Here is a 23,935-nt window from a genome sequence, read left to right on the forward strand (position 1 = left end):
CGACGGCTGGCTCGTCGAGTCTCTCACCCCTTCGTGCTATTACACGATCGACGTTGCTCTCCTCGCTTCGCACGCGCAACAACGAGAGATATGTGCTTGTCGTTGGACGAATGGAAGGGAAGAAGGAAGAAGGTAGTGAGCGTGAGCGTGAGAAGGAGAGAGAAGGAGAGAGAGAGGGAGAGAGAGAGAGAGAGAGAGAGAGACGAGAGAGAAGAAGAAGGGAAATCGGTCGTCCTCGGTCGTTTTCGCGAGAGTTCGCGAGTCCTCTGAAGGAGTAAGAGGAGGGAGAAAAAGAGGGAGAGAAAGACGACGGTGTCTCGTTAGTCCTCTCTTCGATCCTTCTATCTTTCTCTCTCTGTTTCTCTTTCTCTCTCTTTCGACGTAGTTATAACCTCTTCCTCCACCTCCTCCTCACCTTTACTTGTCGGAGGGGGTGTGAGAAGGAGAAGGAGAAGAAGGAGAAGAGAGGAGAGGAGAGGAGTATAGGAGGAAAGGCACGTCACCCTGTGCTAGGGATGCTGCGCTGGTAGGCGTGGACCACGGACCACCCCGGTACGCGAGATTTGGAGGGGAGGCCACGCCATCGACGGAGATCGGAGTAGGAGGATGACCCTCCGAGTCGAGCTGGACGGAGGAGAGAGAAAGAAAGAGAGAAAGAGAGAGAGAGAGAGAGAGAGAGAGAGAGAGAGAGAAAGGGAGACGAGCGAAAGAGGCTGAGGGGGGGAGCCCGGACTCGCTCACGGACAATAATTATTATTATACCCGGCAGAGTTTTGCAAATGCTCTTCTTCGACGATGGAGGAGGAAGGAAAGGAGAGGGTTTAAGGGGGGAGAGGGAAAAGGAGAGAGGGTGGGAGGGAGGAATGGTCGAAGGGTGGGTGTGCTCGCCCGTTATTTTGCTCGGCTTTGCGAGAATAGCCGACCAGTGTGCAAGAGAAAGAGAGAAAGAGAAAGAGAAAGAGAGAGAGAGAGAGAGAGAGAGAGAGAGAGAGAGAGAGAGATAGATAGGTAGATAGAGAGAATGAGAAAGAGAGAGAGAGAGGGGGAGGATTCTTAAACGGGATCGTTATGCGAGTCTTTCGGGAACACACGCATACGTGCACACTTTTCTTCTTCTTCTTCTTCTCCTCCGTTTTCTTTTCTATCCTCTTTCCTTTTTCTTCTCTTCTCTTCTCTTTTCTCTTCTCCTCCCTCATAGCCATCCCCGTCGTTTCCAACCCTCTCATAGTATACTGGCCACCCTCACACATCGCTTTCGTTTCGTCCCTGTAGAAAGCAACCCCTCTACTCGATTCACCGACCTGCTCGTTTCTTTTCTCCTACGTCTTTTAATTTCTCGGCTCGACTCGCGAGAAACTACTAGTAATACTACTACTATGCTGCTCCTGCTGCTACTACTATTATATTACTAGTACTACTACTATTACTTCGTTACTCTTTTCCTCTCTCTCTTTCTATCTCACTCGTTTCTTCGAGATCTTCCGCAGTATTCCAAAGCCGATCCCAGCGACGCTGCATCGGATTTTACGATCGTCGATCGATCGATAAAGGAGCGCGAGGTAAATGGAATTAAGTAGGATCGTAAAATCCTTCGTCGTGTCGAGCTCGCTTCTTCGTGCGGGATTCGTGCGAGCCGTGTATTCTAATCTCTCTAGCAGCTCTCCTTTTTTTTCTTTGCTTTTGGCAACAAAAAGGAAGAGATTTTTTTTTTTTTTTTTTTTTTTTTTAGTAATAACGATTCGATATCTTTGAAATTTCTTTTTCTTTCTTTTCTTTACCATATCTTTTAATTACATAGGTGTGTGTATGGGTGTGTGTATACGCACACATACATCGTCAATTCTTCTTTGCGATTTTGTTCCCTTCATAATATGAACGTATAATATTTCTTTTCCTTTTTCCTTTTCTTTTTTATTATAGTTGTTACCATCATAAAAAAAAATAGTACTTTCGCATCGCGCAAATCCCAATGGTACGTTTGTAAGAACGTTTCTGAATTTTAGACCACTTTAAACACCGTGATTCGAGCGCGACGCTCGGGAAACCACCGTCGAGAGTCGTAAAGGAACGTAAAGGAAGAAACTATGGGCGTCGTGCGGTGGTCCTCGTCGTTCAACAAGATCCAACCATCTCGGAATAAAACGTGGCCTTTTTACTTTTAGAAGAGACACTTCAGAGAAAACGCAATGACGTCTGCGAGTCTTTATTAAGCGACAAAAAACTTAGTTGACTTTTCCTTCAATCTCTCGTTTTCTCTCTCTTTCTCTAACTCGCGTAATTTTATTCTCACCAAGCGAGAATAATTTCGGGGATTATAAAAGTTTTCGAATTATCGTCAATGATAAACTTTCTTCTTTCTTTCTTTCTTTCTTTCTTTTACTAGTAACATTATCAACGTTTCTAAAAAAAAAAAAAAAAAAAAAAAAAATTTTACCAATTATCCTTTTCTTCTTTCATCTAAGCAAATACATCTGTCCTATGCTCTTTTTTCTGTTTTTTTTCCTTCTCTCCTTTTTCTTTTTAATTCGAAAAAAATTCAATAAAAAATTGGATATCAATAAAAGAAAGATGGTAGTCGATATGAGCAACCATGGAATCGATGAAGTCAAGAGGGGTATTTGTTAAGGTGGACGCGTCTATAGACGAACGGGGAAAGAGAGAGAAGGATAGAAGTCGTGTCCAGTTTTTACATGAACGCTAAAGGACTCTTCGATCGCGTTTGCGAGGATCACGTCGATGTAGTATTCCTACCTTTGATACGTTCAGGGTTGCGCCTGGATGATCGATCGAACGTACATATATATATATATATGTATGTATATATATATATGTATGTATATATATATATATGTATGTACGTGCGTATATATGTTTTGTAAAAATGAAAATACTAAACGATCCTTAATGCAACCCTTTTAGAAAGTAGAAGGAGAGCTTGAAACGAACGTCTAATTCACGTGCAACACAAAGGGAGGGTGGCTTTGACATCCGGTGACATTTCATTTTGTCAAGGTAAAGAGACATTTTCAATTAAAAATATAATATACACTTCGCGTGTTACTCGTAAAAGGGTAATAACAAAAAATACTACCCTTCACAATCAACAACGTAATGCCTCACGTCCCATAAAAAATATCTTTTAAAATTAATGAGCGCAATCATAAGGATCTCTAACTCGAAAAGAACAACAACAACAACAGCAACAATAAGAGTCTCAATTATCTTCATCGTATTTATCCACTGGTTAATTAATTCAATTACCAATCTTAAACGAGAATGAGGTAGTACGAGCAAATAGAAATAATTCGATGAAATTGTAAACGCCCCCTTTTTGCTTCAAGTTAAAAGACTGTCAGACGAGTTTGGCCACTCCCTGGGCGGTGCACGATTCTAAAAGGGTTAATGAGCAATTAGCACGGCGCAAACTCCTCTATCCTTATCTCTCTCTCTCTCTCTCTTTCTCTTTCATTCTTACTCTTTCTCTTTTGAGGAAACGCCACCCACTGGGTTTTAATTAACGATTGGGGCGTCGATGCTCCAACCACGAGAGAAGAAAGTTTCTAAAGGCAGATAAAGATAGAGAAGAATTTTCTTCTCTTTCTTGTATCTGAGAGGGTTAGAAGACAGAGAGAAAAAGAGAGATAGAAAGAGATAGAGAGAGAGGTGAGGCGGTGCCGATACGTTTTCCTTCGAGGGTGCGAGGAGCCGCGCCTGCGCTTTTCGATTAATTACGGAGAGGGTTGCCAATCGGAAGAAAACACCAACGGCCGACCCTCTCCGCGCAAACGCGCTAATGATAATTACTGACCAACGAACTAACGGCTGTCTCGACGGACCAATCGGAGGATGCTGTGGGGATAGTAAAAGAGAAAGAAAAAGAGAGAGAGAGAGAGAGAGAGAGAGAGAGAGAGAGAGAGAGAGAGATCGAAGGCAGCTTTCGAGTGACAAGAACGACAATATTCCTTTCTATTTTCTTACGTGGATTAAAACCTTCAAATAAATATATTTCTATATTAAATCTTAATATATTAATTTGTTCGTTTGATCTTCATTGATGAATATTAAATTACGAGTTGGAGTTCAGTTGAAAAATAAAATTTTACAGATGTGATCGTAAGCGTAATGAGTAGTAGTAATTATTGAAGACGTTGGTCCGTCAATTTCCTTTTTTTTTTTTTTTTGAAAATTTTATTATCTTTATTTATTTATTTGTCTTTTACTTGTTTTTTGCCACTTATTGATTTCATCTCAGGTTCCCATATTCTGTCACGTGGGGGACAGATGGTCTACCGTCATAGTGTCTAAATCATCGACTTATTCGACGATAAGTTGTAAGAGCTCGGGCTCTAACCCTTGGTCAGGCTCGTCAGAGATAATCGGCGTAATCTTTTCCCGCCAACATTTGTTCCCGACGTTGCTTCCGGAAAATGAGCGATTCGTGTTAACGAAAAAAGGTATAGCCCGATTCCCACGCGATACGAAATTACACGTGGCTCTCCTGTTCGCTCATTAAAATCGTATTTACCTCTTTCCGTATAGCCCGAGACAACGACTACGACAACGATAACGACGACGACCACGACGACGACGACGACAACGTTATGTCCATATCCGGATTGTCATGACGATGAGACACGTTCAATGAACTGCACCTACCGTAAGAGAAACGTTCCTGAGATGCTACGCGCGTTAGGTTCGGCAACGATTCGTCATAATAATCATGAGAAAATCGAAAGATAGAAATGATGATCTATCTAACGTTTTGCGATCATTGATTTTGCGCAAGAAAGAGGGTGGATGGGGGAGGGAGAGAGGGAGGTTCGGAGACACGCCATTCGTCAACTTGAAAAAGAGAAAAGAAAACACTTTGGTGAAGCTAAGAAGAAGGAGGAGGAGGAGGAGGAGGAGGAGGAGGAGGAAGAAGAAGAAGAAGAAGAAGAAGAGAAAGAGGAGGAAGAGTAGGAGTAGGAGTAGGAGTGGGAGTAGGAGGAGAAAGAGGAGATGGAGGAGGAGGAGGAGGAGGAGGAGAAGAAAAGCGAAAGAGTTAAGAAAAAAGTTTAAAGCTGGATTCCACAGGAATAGGGCAAATAAGGGCTCGAATCAAGGCCCTCGAAAGGATGGGATCGCATTCGTATGCAGTATGCATTCGGCGGAGATATTAAGGACAAAGCTAAGATTCCTGTCACCCTTCGCTTCGGAGTTTAAAAAGGGAGCTTCAGCGGTGAAGAGACAGGGAGGTAACAGGTGGCGTGCGGGACTAAACGGACTCCTCTCTTCATCCGAGTGCCTTCAAGCCACTTCGGCATCCTCCTCCTCCTCCTCCTCCTCCTCCTCCTCTTTCTCCTCCTCTTTTATCTCATCCTCCCTGCAACGCCGGAGATCGAGACAAAAACTGGCCATCGAGCCATCCCGTCTGCTCTTGCGAACCTCTGCAGAATCTCCATCTTTCTTTCTCTCTTTCTCTCTCTTTCTATTTCTATCTTCGTTGATTTGACTTCGACGGGAACGTGTCACTTTTACGTCTCTTTTCAAATTTTTCGATCCTTCATTTATACTCGATGATAGACATGCACATACCTTTTACTATTAAAACGTGATCTCATATATGTGTGTATATATCATTTTGTATATATATATATATATATATATATAAATAAAATAAAAATAGAAGAGAGAGAGAGAGAGAGAGAAAACGTAATAAAAAAAGAAGTTCACGTCGATCGATCCTTCGAAGAGACTCGAGAAATTACAAAAGCAAAGGACGACTCGACGATTATTGCAATAGTAGACAGACAGCTAGTAATTACCGAGGTTTCTCTGAAGCAAACGATACCTTTAACAACCGAATTTGCATCGAGATACCGATCAGACGGAGAGTGTAAAATAAGGATTCCTCGAAGGAAGAGACTCCTACCGGAGGGAGGAGTTTTAGATTTCCGCTGAGCAATTAGCTATAATAACGACGTTGGTCTACGGTTTGGAGGATGATGGTATTGCCGTTTCGATCGATGTTAATTGACATTGGAATACCTGCAGAAATCACAGAGAATGGAAGAAACCAAAAGCAATCTCACCTGCCTTTTGAAGCGTCGAAAATTACGAAGTGAAATTTTCGAGGATTTGGAAAGGATATATAAGGTATATAGATAGGTAGGTAGGTAGATAGGTAGGTATGTATATACATATGTATTCGACCTATCGATCTTCTCTCTTTCTCTATCTCTGTTTCTCCCTTTTCATCATTCTACGTTAATTCGTCCTTCTCGTTTTATTTTCTCTCTCTCTCTCTCTCTCTCTCTCTCTCTCTCTCTCTCTCTTTTTCAAAAGAAAGAAGAAGCAGCACTTTGATGGAGGACATCTCGCCGCTAATTATGATTAATTTGCGAGAGCCCGCGGTCTTCGTAGTCAGGAGTCACGTGAGAAAGAGAGAGAGAGAGAGAGAGAGAGAGAGAGAGAGAGAAAATGAAGCGAAGAGAAGCTGCAGGATCAACCACGGAGAGAACGTAATTAATACTCTCAGCAGGAGCGCGTAGTAACGTCATGCGAACGTCATCCAGGTGACTCAGTCGTCGTAGATTTTCACCGTGAATTACCTTTCTTAGTTCTGACTTTTACTTTTAACTTTTGTCACGGAAAAGTATCCTCTTTCTTCCTCCTTCTCTCTCTCTCTCTCTCTCTCTCTCTCTTTCTCAAGAGATCCTATTTGTCTTTATCTCTTTTTCTTCTCTTTTTTTCTTTTCCTTTTTAAATACAAGAACAAGTAGATATAAGAGCAAGTATACTGAGTATACACGAACACGTTTTACTCGAAATAGTTAGATCAAGATTTAGAAAGGATTTAGACGTTTCTTCGATCCGAACGATTAACGAAGGAACGAACGATCCTGTACCCGCCTAGTAGCCAGAACCACCATAGCCACGGTGGATTTTAATAAACGGACGAGGCGGCTGCGGAGGTGTTTCGCATGGTAGCTGGCAGGACGACGCGCCTCGAGAAGAGGTTAATCACCCGCGTTGGATTTTAATAAACGGTTCGAGGGCAAACAAAGCTGGCCATCAATAACCGTGGCTCTTTCTCTCCCCTGTTTTCCATCTCTCTCTCTCTTTCTCTCTTTGCCTCCTCTCGGCGGACCACCTCGCCAGGTGAGATGGAAAGAGAGAACACTCGAGAGAAGAGAGAGAGAGAGAGAGAGAGAGAGAGAGAGAGAGAGAGAGAATGAGATAGAGAAGGTTCCACTACGGTCGGTGAAACGAGGGGGAAAGGGAACGGGCATGGCAGGGCCTTTGCCACCAGCTTGTCGAGACTATACGGACAGTGAGATAGGCGGAGATCGTATCTCCGTGGTTATTAATTAACTGGAGAGAAGGGAAGGCCCCCTTTCATCACCTCGCAAACGATCCTACCTTTGGTAGGTCTTGCTTTTGCACTAGCCTAAGGATATACCAAAATAACAGGAATCTCTTATTAACAAATTTTCATTGGGCTTTTCATGAGATTAGAGAATTTTCCTCAAATTAAATCCCTTCTCCAATTCGCTCTATCGAAGACAACACGCTGGTATTGTACAATTATTTTGCTTTTGTTGTTGTTGTTTTCAATCGTCCAGTTATTTATTGTTCTAAAGAGAGGATCAATTTCAAGGGAATTACTTTCTTTCTTTTTTTTTTTTATTTATTTTTTTTTTGTTGAGAGATAGAGAGAGAGAGAGAGAGAGAGAGAGAGAGAGAGAGAGAGAGAGAGAGAGAGAGAGAGAGAGAGAGAGAGAGAGAGAGGTTAATTGTACTTTGGTCAAAGCGACTTACCCATTGATGGAGGTGCGACTGATGAACCAAGAGAGGGCCGATCTTGCCAACGAATGCCAGGCTTGCAGTGGCAAAGAGTCAGACCTCTCGGTGGATCTCATCAAGAAAATCTCAGTGGCTTTATCCGGCTGGTCCCGGCAGGGACCCGCACCCAGAGGAACCCATAGCTTTAGCAAATCGTCTCGTATCTTGCTGGTGTCTACCGTGTACCACTGCGAAGAAATATCAACGTCATTCGACTCATTACTTCATTTTATTTATTCATTCATTCATTCATTCATTCATTCATTCATTTATTTATTTATTTATCTATTTATTTATTTAATTATTTCCATTGAAGATCATCGTAACGAAAAAGGTTACTCTTAATTGTAATTATCATGACATTACCATTATCAATCCAACTTATTATCGCCGAATACGAAACGTTTGAACAACTTTTTATTTTTTATTTTTTTTTTTTGATCGAAGAACCCTACACTAAAAGTAATCGCAATTTAACGAATAAAATCTCGTCGTTATCGAACTTATATTAACGATATTTTCTTAGACGAGTCGCCTTTTCGCTGTGAGACGCGTCGTCGCGAAGGCAATTACCTGTATCTTTCTCTCTCTCTTTCTCTCTCTCTCTTTCTCGACCGGTCGACCAGAACGAGCATCAGCGAAAGAGAGAGACAGATATCCGATTTCACCGTCAGCTTCCGAGAATGAGAACCAATTACTTGGCCGGAGGCATTAAGGAATCGATCTAATTTGCGCGGGGTGCGCCGCTTCTCTTCTCTCTGTTAATGGCGCGAGCCGCACGATGAAATTATACGAAAATGTAATCAAGGGGCTTTTTGTCTCGTTTCGCTTCGAGGGCAGGGGCGTAATTAGGAATGCTTTTGCGCCTCGCGACGGGGGACACTTGTTGCTCTTTCTCTTCTCTTCTCTTCTCTCCTCTTCTTAAAATTTTTTTTCCTTTTTCATCTTTCGTCTCGCCGCGCGTGTCCTTCTTCTTCTTCTTCGTGGCCATTCACGGACAAGGAACGTCCGAAGGTGGAAGGTAAAAGGAAGGAAAAAAAAACGAAAGAAAAGAAAAAAAAACAGAGAGAGAGAGAGAGAGAAAGAGGGAGATGAGGACGAGGATGAGGACGAGGACGAGGATGAAGAGGAGGAGGAGGAGGAGGAAGAAGAAGAAGGAGCAGGCCACAGAAGGAGAGTAATTAACACCATGGCCGGCCAGGTGCGTCGGTCTAAGAAGTCGTTTATGGGTCGCTCGGCAGCTAAGCCCGCCACGCCAGGCACCGACCATCAATTAGATTCTCTAATTAAAACAGTCCGCCTCTGCACCACGGAGAATTAACTGTGACGAATGCGATACTCCGATTGGCCGACAATACACTTTGAGAAACGTCCTGTCGATTGCCTTTTCTATCTCTTTCTCTCTCTTTTTCTCTCCCTCTATATCCTTTTATTTACTTATTTATTTGTTTATTTATTATTATTATTGTTGTTGCTGTTATTGTTATTATTATTATTATTATTATTATTATTATTATTATTATTATTATTATTATTATTATAAGATGAAATCATGGCAGATCGTAGTGATTTTCTTCGTACGACGATATAAAAATTGATTAACAGTTAACGTCTTGATATCCACTAATTTGATTTGACAATGAAAATACTTGATTGCGAGAGATAGAAGAGAGATTTTCATTCGTTCATCCGATCGCGCGATCGAAGGTAATAGCCAAACGATAAAAAGATCTCCCAAGGGCAACCCCAAGCGATTTTAATTACGAGCGGCAACGTGTCGCTAATTCCAACCTGTCCAGGTCTTCCTCCATCGTCGTCGCACCTTGATTCGATGTTTTCGCCATTTTTTTTTCCTCTTATTCTCTCTCTCTCTTTCTTTTTCTCTCTCTCTCTCTCTCTCTCTTCTCTCACGGAGAATTACAAATGGCTACCGACGTGGTCGCGCGCTGCCGGACAGCATTCCTCTTTCTGTCATTAGTGGCAACTTTCCGTGGCGCTGAGTAGCAAAAGAAAGAGAAGAAGAAGAGAGAAAGAGAGAAAGAGAGAAAGAAAAAGAGAGAAAGGGTGAAGGGAGAAAGAAGGGGGAGGGGGGAAATCGTCTCGTAGGAAGAGGAAGCGAGAAAGACAACCTCGACGTCTTTACGCACCTTCATCCTTATAGTGCTCACATATACCTATGTATATACCTATATACGTATATATGTATGTATATATGTATGTATGTATGTATGTATGTATGTATGTATGTATGTATGTATAGTCCTCTCGTCGATCCTCTCGCACTCTCGTAGGACGAGTAGCCAACTCGGAAATCACAGCCATCTAAATCAACGTCTCTCACCGGCGACTCCGACGACTTCGCTTCAAATGACTACCGATCTTTGCGTAGCTTCTCGCTTAACTCTCACGACAGAAGCAGAACTTCTCACCGATACGATAAATTTCTTCTCCTTGCAATAGCAATCTTATAAGAATCGTATTTATTGTTAGATATATTTGAATAAGGAAAAGAAAAGATAGGAAAAGGAAAGGAAAGAGAGGATAAGAAAAAGAAGAAAATATATAAAACAAGATAGAAATGATTTTAGTCTTAACGTTGATCGCCTTCGTGTAATTGCAATTTTGATAATTTCTTAAATAACATTGCATTTAATAGAAAGAAAGAGAGAAAGAAATTATCACAGATCGATAGATAAATTGAATAAAATGCGTATGCGTTTCTTGTGTTTCTCAGATCGAAAATATAATTTAAAATAAGCAATTTCGGTGTTGTTTGATTTATTTTATCTGATGTGACGTTGAAATTGTTCTCTCTCTCTCTTTTTTTTTTTAATTCTAACGTAACACCTTATAGACGAGATTTAATAGATACGGATGGGTAGAATTTTTTTCTTTTTCTCTCTTTTTTTTTTTTTTTGGATATAAGAAAAATCTCTCTTTCTTATCGTGTTCGATGTAAAATAATTATGCTACAGTAGAATTGAAAAAGTCAACAGATAGAGAGAATCATCGCCATCTAAGGAGCGCGAAACCAGTCGTAAGGAACGAAAGAGGAGGAGAAAGAGAAAGAGGAAGAGAAAGAGGAGGAAGAGGAGGAGGAGAAAGAAGAAGACGACGAAGAGGAGGATGAGAAGGAGGACGAACGATCGACTTTTATCCCGAGATCGGACGAGTTCTTGCCGCGTTGCGAATAGTTACGTTTCGGTGGATCAAGAGCACGTTTCATGAATAACGAGTTCGTTAGGGTTTCTAACATTTCAAACGCATCTCATCTTGGATGCGGACGAAAGAAACGAGAGAGGGTTCCGGTCCCTACACGTCGTGTGGAGAAAACGCGAAGAGACTCGCTCGAATATTAAATCATCCTATAGGGCTATAAGTCCTACGTTGTGCTTTGTTCCTTCTTTTTAATATAGGTATATAATATGTGTGTGTGTGTGTATGTGTATGTATGTATGTACATACATACATAATCGATCGTAGATTACATATGTTCGAATGTCTTCGACATGACACGAAATAAATCATTATTTCATTTTCATTCTCTGTGTATACTTATTGATGGTACGCATTCTAACTCTAATTTAATCGCGTTTTATTCATTTTTGTCTCTTCTTTTTCTTTATTTTTTTTTTTTTTAGTAGCGATTAACTCTTAAATGTAACTCATAATTTATATTAATACGACAATGATTATCACAGTAATAGTATATATATATTTTTTTTATTTTTTTTGTTATATATATATATATATTTTGCTATCTAGAGAATTCAATTTTTCATCTTTGCGTTGCTTTCTTCCCCTCTTTTTGGACTTGTATTATTCATAATTCGATAACAATATTATAACGATCTTAGATTATATAATGTGATCATTTTTTAAATATAACAATTCTCCATTTAACAAAACGAGTAAAACAAATTATAGTCAACATAAAACAAGAAAAAAAAAAATAAGGAAAAGAAAAAAGATACGTACAATTACTCGCACACTTTCTCTTTCTCTTTCTTCGTCCGTTCTTTTCGGTAAGAAGCACGTGTAAACTCAACGTAAAGTGTAAACGATAAAGAACGACCTCGAGAGGCAGTTTATGCTTTTCGCGAGGAATACTGGGGATGTTTGGCCGGTCGTACGTACGTGGAGCTCTTCGGATTCCAAAGCCGTGTAGGATCGCGAGTCAAGCGCATTCTCTTCTTCCTGTGGCCATTATGCTATTGCTGCGGGTGGTGCCGAGCGTGAAACTACGATAGTATTGGCAAAAGGGATGAGAAATGGAATTCGATATTTCGTTCGAAAACAAAGATATCGAACAATATACTCGATATTCGATTAGTTTCATAAATAATTAATCCTTTGTAATAAATATCTATCTCGATCATTACGAATTTTTTCAATCAATTGCATAATTTTTTTTTTCTTTTTATTTCATTAAGTAACTCGTTTCATTAGATAACGATGTCAATCCATATGACATGCCGCGTAATTTTCATACATTAAATCTACATCTTTTTTCATAAATTTGTTCTAATTCGTATTCTAATTCGTTCTTTATATTTTATTATCCAAGTTATTAAAATAATATTAATACGTAGTGCGTAGGCGTCACATAATTTTCATTAACGTATACATACACCTTTCTTGTTTAATCTTTTTCTTTAAAAAATTATCAATTTCGTACATCTCAATTTACACAATTTACAAAGCTGCGTTCTAACTAAGTTTAGTCCTTTGAAGAAAGAAGGATTAGGTTTAGACAGAATTAACGCTGTCAATTAACGCAGAAAAAAGACCAAAAAAAAGAAAAAAAGAAAAAAGAATAATATTATAATTCAATGAGAAAAGAGAAGTAATATTCGCGTTGAAGGAAGAAGAAGAGGAGGAGAAAGAGTTCCCTTTTAAAAAATCAATCCCACTATCGACGAAGGAGTAAGAAAGGATGGCGATGGTGATGGCGATGGTGGTGGTGTTGCTGTTGGTGTTGGTCGCACCCTCGAAGCGTTTCCCCTTTGTCTCGAAATCTCGTATAAAACGTCGCTCTGCTTATCTCGAGGGGCTTTTTCTCGCGTCAAACCAACGTGGGATGCACTCTCTCGCGAGAGGCAAACGCGGACGAGGAAGAAGAAGAAGAAGAAGAGAAGGAGGAGGAGGAGGAGGAGGAGAAGGAAAAAGAGAGTGCTTCTCTTTTTAGATGAGAGATCATACGAAGAGAAAGAAAAAAAAAAAGAAAAAGAAAAAAGAAGAAGAAAAACGAAGAAGAAAGAAGAACGAAGAAGTATGAAGAAGAAAAAAGAAGAAGAAAAACGATGAAGAAAGAAGAAGAACGAAGAAGAATGAAGAAGAAAGAAGAAGAACGAAGAAGAAAGAAGAAGAACGAAAAAGAATGAAGAAGAAAGAAGAACGAAGAAGAATGAAGAAAGAAGAAGTCTTGAGGCGGTAAAAGAGCTGATTGGAAAAAGCGTCGGAGGTGTAACTAACCGTGAGAGAGTGAGAGAACTTTTCATCGACGAGATCGACGATATCGGCTAACGAGGTAGCTCGCGCCTAGAATATCACTCTCGTTTCTGCCGAAAGAAAGGATAACGCTAAAGAAAGATAACATGAACGCGAGATAACGTTCGAGAGAGAAAGAGAGAGAAAGAGAGAAAGAGAGGGGAGTGGAGAAAAGAATTCATCTTTTTTCGTCCATTGGCCGGTTGCTCATTATCGAGGAATTCTTATAGGTTTCAAAGATAAAACACACCGTAGTCTTTACTTCCTCGAGTTTTCCTACTTATGCTTTTCTCTTACTTTTAGCCTCGTAGCTTCTTCTCGTTCTTCTTCTTGTTCTTTTTCTTGTTCTTTTTCTTCCTTCCTTCTTTCTTCATCTTCTTTTTCTTCATGTTGGTGGCGCGAGCCACGTGACCGATCGTGCGTGAAAACACGTGCGAACACTTCCTTATGCTCTTTACTTTTCATCTTAACCGTGGATACTCTTATCAATTACACTTATCTATTCTGATCTATATCTGTTTATTTAATAATTGATATTTACTAAATGATCTCATTAAAAAGTTGCGGAATTTTTATTATTTCTCTTCTCTTCTCTTTTGTAATAATTTTATTAAACATATTTATTAGAGTATGATGTTTATTAAGTAGTAAAATTTTCTAAATAAATAAGTAAAAGGTTCCTCGTTCTTTTTCAAATTGTTTATTTTCCGCTCAGCTACTTACTACATTCGTCAAATCGGCAGACGTGTTAACGAAGATTATTTTCGACTAGAGTTTTACTCCCGACTATAATTTAAATTTATTGTAATTAATTGGAAGAAAACAAATCGAAAAAAAGAAGGAAAAAGAAAAATAAGAAAAATGATAGCCTTTCGTTACTCGATCGGTGAGATTTTCTTTTTCTTTTTTTCCGTTCTTTCGTGTCGATCTTTTTTTCAGTTTCTATAAATTTAATTTCACAAGAAAAGGCAAAGGGTCAAAGGTCCCGAGACTCAAGATAAAACGAGATTAGCGTATCTACTAGCTATCTATTCGTTCGTTCATATCTACATCTATCTCCTTATCTACCTGTCTCTAAAGTCTCTAAACTCTCTTCTTCTCTCTCTGTCTTTCAAACATTCTCTCTCTCTCTCTCTCTCTCTCTCTCTCTCTCTCTCTCTTTCTCTGTATCTAGACTTACGCCATAGCCTTAAGGTATATTTCGAAAGAGAGAGAAGGAGAGAGAGAGTCGATAACGATCCTCGTTCACCTCGAGGCTACGTTATCCGATATGTATAGAACCGTGCGAAATAACTTGCAAATTACAAAGCGTGTGTCAGAAGAGAGCCATAGCACGTTTTCAATTTTTATCTTTCTCTATCATACTTTTGCGCAGATCGCAAGATCCTTTTCTTCTTCTTCTTCTTCTTCTTCTTCTTCTTCATACAATATCTACTTCTCTTGAGACAAACTCGTCTATACTAATTATCTGCACGAACATTCAACTGTACTTTAAAAATAACAAACTCCTTTACGTTATAAATATAAGAAACATTTTATGAATGAATCGTATGAATCAAAAAATGATCATTCTATATGTATATATATATATATATTTTTTTTTTATCGAAATAATACGATCGATATTGTATATAAAAACGATCAAATTTTTATTAACGAAGAGATCTCGAGTGATCGTGAAAAAATAAAGAAAAGTATCTGAACGAAATCAAAGTAAATATTACAATAGAGAGATGCTTCATTCTCTTTCCCCCTTTCTCTCACATTATATACATATATATATATATATATGTCTTTTTTCTTTTCTAATTAAAATAATACGATCAATATTGTATATATAACAAGATGGAATTTTGATTAAAGAAAATCGCGAATGCTTGATCATGAAAAAAAAAAAAAAAGAAAAAGAAATAAAGAAAAGTATTTAAAGCGAGTAAAAGTAAATTACGTAAGAGAGAGAGAGAGACACTTCATTCTCTCCTCCCCTCTTTCTCTCTCTTAAAAACCGGTATCCCTCGTAAGAATAAAGACATAAATACAAATCGTACGCGAGTTCGAAGGCACGCTCCTGTCCACATTGGAATCATGCTTTTTCGGCAGAGACGTAACCGGTCTTCTGTATGCGTACGTAAAGCATCGAAAGATTCAGTCAGATCATATGGATCGATAAAAGAAAGATCCCTTTCGGACACACACACACACACACGGACAAACATACACAGATACATATATACATCGTTGAAATATCAGTCTTCAGAAAAGATCTACTCTTTGAAATTTCTTAAACGAAGAAACGTCAATAATAAATGCCTTTAGAATTTGTTCTTTAGCTATAAAGTAGACGAAGGCGTATCAACCGATTCTTCTACGTCGCCATCTTTCTTGAATTTTTATCTCTCCATCTCTCTCTTTCTCTATTTTTCACGGGTCACGATTATGGTTATTTCCATCGACGTTCTACATGAGCAAGTTAATGAATATCGTCGAACGACATTATTTACATTGTCATTTAGCGCCTGCCATGCGTGTCGACTGTGATTACAGGAACGTGTTTATCGTATAAACGCGATCTATCTTCGACATGACGATCATCGTTCAACGATCAACAAGAATATTGCGATGATCTATCCCTTCCCCCTTTCTCGAAGTACTATCGATCGATTTTTCATTTTTACTTCTTTCAATTTTTCCTTCATTCTTTTCTTTTGTTTTCTTTCATTTTCTTTCCGCCATCAGACAGGTAGACATTACTCGTAGGAATAGACGAAGAAAAATCTGAAGAGGAACGTAACGCGTGAATATATTTCCTTCAACCAACCACTCGTTGATTTTAATTTTCTTTTTTCCTTCTCTCTCTCTCTCTCTCTCTTCTTTTTTTATCTTTATTCTTTCAATCTTCTACCATCATCAACTCTGAGTTATTTTATCTTGAAAGATGTTAGAGGGTAGAAAAATCTGATGGGAAATTAATTAATTAAGTACCGCCAAGTTTTCAGATAACTACAAAGTTAAAAGGAGAAATATTTATAAAGTTGGAACGAGTGAGAGTGAAAAAAGAAAAGAAAGAAAGAAAAAAAGAAAGAAAGAGAGAGAAAAAGAGAGAGAGAGAGAGGGGGGGAGGGGAAAGAAGAGAAGAAACCGAAAAAGCATAGACGAGTAAAAATAAGAGATGGTGCTTTCCCCTCAGGAGTCTCATCCATCAGTCACTTAATATTTCAAAGCAGCGCCCTGTGCCGCATCCGAAGCACCTCTCTCTCTCTCTCTCTCTCTCTCTCTCTTTTTCTCTCCATCTCTCTCCCTCTCTTTCTCTCATATAGAACGATAGTAGTACGGTAGGAAGGAAGGAGCTGACGTGGGTCCTCCTTGGCTCGTCTCGCCATTTTTAAAAGCTTAAAACACAGGCGCCTTTCGAGTAAAGTTCCTTTCGTTCCTCGCGCGAGTTCCTTGCTTAGGGATATTAGACATAGGATTCAGAAGGGTCTTGGTAGGTTTTGGAAGGGGCAGAGAGAAGAGAAAAGAAGCTACGACGCGTCGAAAATTCTTAGGGGATGAGCAAGAGGATGAGCAAGACGAAGAGAAAAAGAAAAAAAAGAGGAAGAAAAGGAGGAGGTGGTGGTGGTGGAGGAGAAGGATGACGACGACGACGACGACGACGACGACGATGAAAACGAGCAGCGTCGATTTCAACGTGAAAACCTTCCAAGCGCAAACCTTCCCACGAATTTCAAATTTTTTTCTCTCCCTTCCTTCCTTCCTTTCTTTCTTTCTATCTTTCTTTCTTTCTTTGTTTCTTTCTTTTTTCAACTTTCAACCCCTCACACCTCCCTAAGAAAACCGTCTCAGAGCCGCGAGAATCCGCTCAGTGACGCCCACGCGACGCGGCCGACCTTTCGAATCGATTTACGCGCCTCCGTCGAAAGTGCCTTCTCGTAACGTTGGAGATAAAGAGGGTTATTGTTTTTCCATGCTCGACTTGCCGGAGGAAGAGAAAGAGAAGGGAGAGAAGGATCAGAAGGATGAGGAGGATGTAAGGAAGAAGGAGAAGGTGGGAGTTTCCACGAACGTATCTCGATCGATCGATCCTTGGATCTCTACGATCGATACGATACTGTGTCTTCCTCCTACTCTTTTCGAACGATGCTATACACACACACACACAACTTGAAAAAACTTTTCCTCTTCTTCTTTCTTCAAGCAAAAGTTTCTAATAAGTTTCCATCTCTTCGTCGACGTTGCTATCGTCGCAGAAAGAATGAGAAAGAGAGAGATAGAGAGACATGTACGCAGAGACACACGTATACACACACACACACACACACACACACACACACACACATCGTACATACAGAGCTGTCTCTTCTTCTTCTGGTCATCGTACGTCTTTTCTTTTCTTATACGACGAACACGTAAAAATTGTGAAAAATCCTTACGTAGTTTTGTTAGTTTTAGAAACCTTCACGATGATAATGATCCCGTTTTCTCTACTCCATTACGAACGAACGAATGAACGAAACGACCTATTTACTTTCTTCTAGATATTTGTCGATAACGTCGATTAGAGTGATATCGATGAGAATGAAACGATTTGACTGTTAACTTCGTTTTGCCTTCAAATTGATTAATTTCTCTGTTAAAGAACTTAACTCGTTTTCTGTCTACGATTATATCATTATCGTAACGTTGCGATGTCCTATTTCTTTAACTTTCTTTCTTTCTTTCTTTTTTTTTTTATTTTTCTTTTCGTGTTAATAGCTAAGGATTAATCTCTTGGTTAAATTTGTGAATAACGATTGTTTTACGATTTTCTCTAATACGCAGAAATATGTTCGGAATAGACGTGTAAATTTATAACGATATTTTTGATAATAGATTAGTATAATTTCATTCTACGAATATTACGAATATTATTTCTAATATTATTTATTTCTTTTAGTGGAAGAAATAAAGACGCTAGCGTTTGTACTCTACCAATGTCGCGTAGTAAACGAGATCGCTTTGTTTTGATTTCGTCGTTAAACTTGTAAATAATGATTGTTTATCGATTTTCTCCAACACGCAAAGACACGTTTGGAATATACGCATAAGTTTATAACGATGTCTTTGATATTAAATTAATATAATTTCAATCTATGAATATTACGAATATTGTTTCTAATATTACCTATCTTTTTTAGAGGAAGAAATCAAATATATTGTTTCTAATATTATCTATCTTTTTTAAAGGAAGAAATCAAATATATTAATTCTAATATTATTTCTAATATTACCTATTTCTTTTAGAGAAAAAAAAACAAATTAAATATATTATTACTAATATTATTTCTAATATTATCTATTTCTTTTAGAGGAAGAAATTAAATATATTAATTCTAATATTATTTTTAATATTACCTATTTCTTTTGGATGACGAAATTAAATATATTATTTCTAACATTATCTCTAATATTATTTCTAATATTACCTATTTCTTTTAGAGAAAAAAAATTAAATATATTATTACTAATATTATTTCTAATATTACCTATTTCTTTTAGAGGAAGAAATCAAATATATTAATTCTAATATTATTTCTAATATATCTTTCGAATGACGAAATTAAATATATTATTTCTAATATTACCTATTTCTTTATTAGAGAAAAAGACTGAGCCGCTGACGTCTATACTCGAAAGTTGTCGCGTAGTAAATGAGCTCGCTGTGTTTTGATTTCGTCGTTATATTATCTATTTCTTTTAGAGAAAGAGATTAAGACGCTAACGTTTGTATTCTATCATTGTCGCGGGATGAATGTGACCGCTGTGTTTTGATTTCGTTGTTATCACGACTTTGTTTTATTTATCGTCCCTCATTCGTAGCCAAGTCGTAGTAGAGGTAACATCGCTCGATTATTAATTCTCCAACGATACTATTACATATAAGTCGTAGTTTTATAATAAATAATTTGTAGCTATACGTATTTAAATAATATCTATGCGAATATTTCGATATACGAAAAAAAAATTTTAATTAAACAATTTGATTAAACAACGAAGTTATACACGAGAAAGTTTTAAAATCATACTCGTTTCAAGACCGTCCTTAATAGATATAAAAATCAATTAATACTTTCCTACGACGTATACGCAAAATGCGAATATTTCACGATTAAGAAGAAAAAATTCAATAATTTTTTTCTGCGTTAACGAGGTTATTACGTATAAGAGAAAGTTTTAAAATCGTATTCGATCAAGATCGTTGTTAATTAAGAAAATAAATTATCGATTAACATTATATATATATATATATATATATATATATATATATATGAAAATTTATTTTCATTTTGTTGTACACGTTGTACGAAATATTCGTTCTAAATGAATAAGCGATTCGAATAACCGAAAGTTTCGAATTTTTCGTTACAATTATAAATAGGGCGGATCCAGGTTTTGGTTCACGCGGAGCCAGACTCCGACGAGACGCTCCAGGCGTTTTCGAAGATGTTTCAGGAATATCGAGGACGTAATTATCCCATAATTACCGAGCACGGTCTTGACTCTCGAGCAGGATCGTCTCAGAAAAGCGAGGATAGAGTTGGTGGTCGGCCTTGTGCGGTAATTGTACTAATTATTACTATCTCCTCTCTTTCCTTTACCTACCTCGACACGGATCTCGCATTTCCCTCCTCCTTCTTATTCCTCTCCTCTCGACCCACCCTCTTCAACAACAATTATCTACTGTTTGGTAAAAAATGTGTGTGTGTGTGTGTGTCGGATTTCAAAGAGAGCTCGTTTCTTTATAGAAAGAAAAAAAAAAAAAAGGCGGGGATCGAAAGACCTTCGTTAAAATTCTTGAAAAAAAAAAAAAGAGAAAACAAAATTATGACCAAATATATATACGTACGTATGTATGTATATTTGTATATATGTATGTATGTATGTATGTATGTATGTATGTAAAATTTTATAACGTAAATAACTTTGGTGAAGAATTTTTCTTTTCTTTTCTTATCTTGTTTTCTTATTCCTCATATTTTCGTATCAATAATGTCTGTATTCCTCGGCAAAGATAAATAATCAATCTTTGACGTGTGATTCGAAAAAGTATAAAAATAAGTGATAGCGTGCGTAATAGACGACTCGTATTAATAAACAGATATGTATATATGTATATATGTATGTACGATGTTAGAATTAACGCGAATATATTTTATAAGTTTGATTGCGTTGACCGACTATATCTAAGAGACTCGTATAGAATCTAACAGAACGATAAGCTTGATAATGCGTCGACGTAATCAAAGATTCGATCTGATTAATTATACACGTACTTAAATACACGTATTATAGCCCTTATCATATATTTCCATATACCTATCAATCGTTATTAACGAAATAATACTTTTTAACATATACGTATCTAGAAATAAAATTTTTCACAGGATATTTAATCCTCGTCGGAAAAAAAAATAATTAATATCAATTTTCTTACGATAATATAATAATATGAAGAAAAGTTTTAAGTTTCGACAAAAAAAAAAAAAAAAAAAAAGGAGAGAGAGAGAGAGTACAGAAAGAGAAAGGAAAAAGATTGGAAGGGAGAGGGAAGGTACCGAACGTTGATAGGTACGTCCCTGGAAGGACAGACGTGACCTCAGGCGGCGGGAAGCACGAAACGCAGGCGCTTTAGCGTCAGTGGTGTTTCTCATTGAGCGCCGCGTTGATAAAGTACGAGAAACAGATGACTCTGTCTTAGGGTATAACGATTCATAACCTAAAATTTCTTGGTGATAGCATTCAGAGGGATATACACGGACTAACCTGTCTTTTGTCATATGCTTCTAATCTTTCGTCGGCTCTTTGTTTATCGTAGAGAACTCTAGCCAAACTTCCACGTGGCCGATAATTTCTCGAAACCGTCGTCGTCGTCGTCGTCGTCGTCGTCGTCGTCGTCGTCGTTATCGTCATCGTCGTCGTCATCGTTGTTGTCATCGTTGATGAACCCATGCGAGTATCAAAGCGACGTCTCGTCGATTGCACTTCCTCAAATACATTTTCCTTATTTTTGTCCTCGCAGGTGCACTTGGGGACACGATGTACGTCGATGCCCGCCATGTCCACCACAGCGAGAAACAGCAACGCCAGTAACAACGTAGTCAAAGTACTCGATCTTTAAAGGTCGATCAAGAATGATACGGAAACATTTTTCTTTTTGTTTTGTCGTCGTCGTGTCGTCGTCGTCGTCGTCGTCGTCGTCGTCGTCGTCGTTATCGTTGTTGTTGTTGTTGTTATTGTTGTTGTTGTTGTATTGTTGTCGACGTCGACGTCGTCGTCGCCGCGACGAGGAACACGAGAACCAGTCACGAAAGACGATACGTTATATACACGCGTTTGAAAAATAAGTACGACGGCGACGCCTATCTTTCAACCTCTTCTTCTCTCTTTTCCTCTCCGCTCTCTTTCTCACTCTCACTCTTTCTCTCTCTCTCCCCCTTCCACCCTTTTTCTCTTTCCTTCTCCAGCATTCGCTCGCGTAAACACGTCCCTCGTTAGCACGTGGCCATGTTGGTGAACGTTTACGACGCTACCTATCGAGATTTTTAAGAAACTCTCGCTATATCCTTCGAACTTATCAACGTCGTCGGTAAAGTAGGAAATCTTTGGTTCGAGTCGGAGCGTATATAGTACCCGCGAGTTTTTGAAGCTATGTATTACGAATTATTATAGATATTTATCGTATAGTATCGATTATCAATAGTGATACTTTGTAACGATTGATTCAATAGTATTTTCATTCGTATGCATGACTTTAATTCGATTCGATCGTTAGTATTGCGAGCAGAGAGATGCGAAGTGTAGGAGAGAAAGAAAAAGAGGAAAATGTGTGTACGTGTACGAGATAGAAAGAATTAATGAATGTGAGTATAACTATGAAATAAAAGGAGTGAATGAGAATGAAAGAGATGACGCGATAGGTAGAGGTTAAAGAACGCGTCGAGGTGAATCGCGGAACATCGATGTGTAGTTAGCATTTGTTGGAATGCGCGATAGCGATTACAGGATGGCAGAAGCGAGCTGACTTTATAATTTCTACGAGACAAGAATCGTTCTTTAAATCTTCTTCGCGAGCGTGCGCGAAGGTGATTGAACTTGTCCGTTATAGTAGAATTATATTTCTCGTTTCTTTTACCGGTATCTCGACCTGCGATCCTTTATTTAATGCGGTTAAACTAAACGCACATTCTTAGCAAGAAATCGATCGTGCCATTTTATATGTCTTGATCTTTTTTTTTTTTCTTTTCTTTTCTTTTCGTTTCTTTTTTCTTTATCATTATTTATGACATCGCGTTCGTGTATGATCGTACGATCAGCTGAGAAAAAAAGATAGAGATAGAGATAGAGTGTAAAGATCGAGTTCTTATATATTAATTAATCATAGTTTTAATCGAATTAACGATCAAGTTAATACATATAAAAAGTATCCCCAGAAAATGATGAAAATTTTAAGGATTAATTTTCGATAGTCCTATATCCATATCTTCTTAGTTTCGTGCCCCGAATGTTAATAGTAAAAGCGAAGACGATTACGCATTACCATCTGCTACCTGGGCTACGATCAAGCTCGCGCGTGTCTCGTACGAAATAGGAGCATAAAACTTTTAGGAGGAATAAATATAGCGAGAGGGGGGTTTCCCTCCTCGGAGTTTCTCCTTCCTCGTCTTCTTACGCGTATATACTACGTACTTACGTATACATACATACATACATACATACATACATACATACATACATACATACATACATACATATATATATACATGTACGTAGTACGTAAACATCTGTGTGTATTATACATACACACACACACAAATATATATTTTTGGTGTATAGATATATACATAAATATATACATACATACACACACACACAAGTACATAGGTAGCGGTCTATGAATATTTGAAATAGCATATTGGCGCACCGCGCACGATTTGCCTCCCTTCACGACGACTCGCCATACCGGCCCTCTGATAATTCATTAATTTATGATAAGCTCGCCTTATACTGGCAAGGTCTCCATAGTATAGTAATATGGACTACGCGTTTCACTCCTCTCCCCGACATTCGCTCTCCTTACCCTTCTACCCCCGCCCACCTCCCACCACCCACTCTCATTTCCACTACATCGCTACGATCACTACCACCATTCTACTACCTTCGTCTACCTCGCTTCCCTTAGCGTCACATAAATCATTTTCGCGTCGGACGTTAATTGCAAGCCACCCCTCGTTAACGGGAGAAATGAGATTTTTTTAATTGGAGAATTTTTCACCGCCCCCGATCCAAGCCACGACATCTTTTTTCCTCCCCTACCTTAGCTTACCCTATTCTATACCCCTACATCCCTTCACCTCCTTCTCTTGCTCGTCCTTCGTCAACCTTCTCAACCCTCACAGTTCTCTTTTCCTTTCTCCTTCCTTACTATTTCCACCCTCCTCTTTTACATCCTCTCCTTCTAGTCACATTTCGAAGTTCTTCCAACTCTCTAACGCGTCGTTTCGGTAAAGAGAAGAGAGGTCCTCTCTCTCTCTCTCTCTCTCTCTCTCTTTCTTGTTCTTGTTTTTTTTCTCTTTTTCCTCGC

The 23,935-nt window shown here is 38.5% G+C and overlaps 1 protein-coding gene across 2 annotated transcripts in view; it reads right to left on the bottom strand.

The window, feature by feature from the left end:
- Positions 1–21,788, bottom strand: part of LOC122628751 (protein-L-histidine N-pros-methyltransferase) — a 29,352-nt gene extending 7,564 nt beyond the window's left edge. The window contains exons 1-2 of one of the 2 annotated variants that reach the window (XM_043811342.1): positions 21,118–21,788; positions 7,804–8,015 (exon numbers count right to left, since the gene is read on the bottom strand). In XM_043811342.1, coding sequence (XP_043667277.1) covers positions 7,804–8,015; positions 21,118–21,411 — 506 coding nt within the window. In that variant the 5' untranslated portion in view covers positions 21,412–21,788. The remainder of the gene's footprint in view (positions 1–7,803; positions 8,016–21,117) is intronic. The other variant, XM_043811343.1, reaches the window with a different exon arrangement.
- Between the last annotated feature and the right edge of the window lie 2,147 nt (positions 21,789–23,935).

This window comes from Vespula pensylvanica, chromosome 4 (assembly GCF_014466175.1).
Source record: "Vespula pensylvanica isolate Volc-1 chromosome 4, ASM1446617v1, whole genome shotgun sequence".
NCBI lineage: Eukaryota > Metazoa > Arthropoda > Insecta > Hymenoptera > Vespidae > Vespula > Vespula pensylvanica.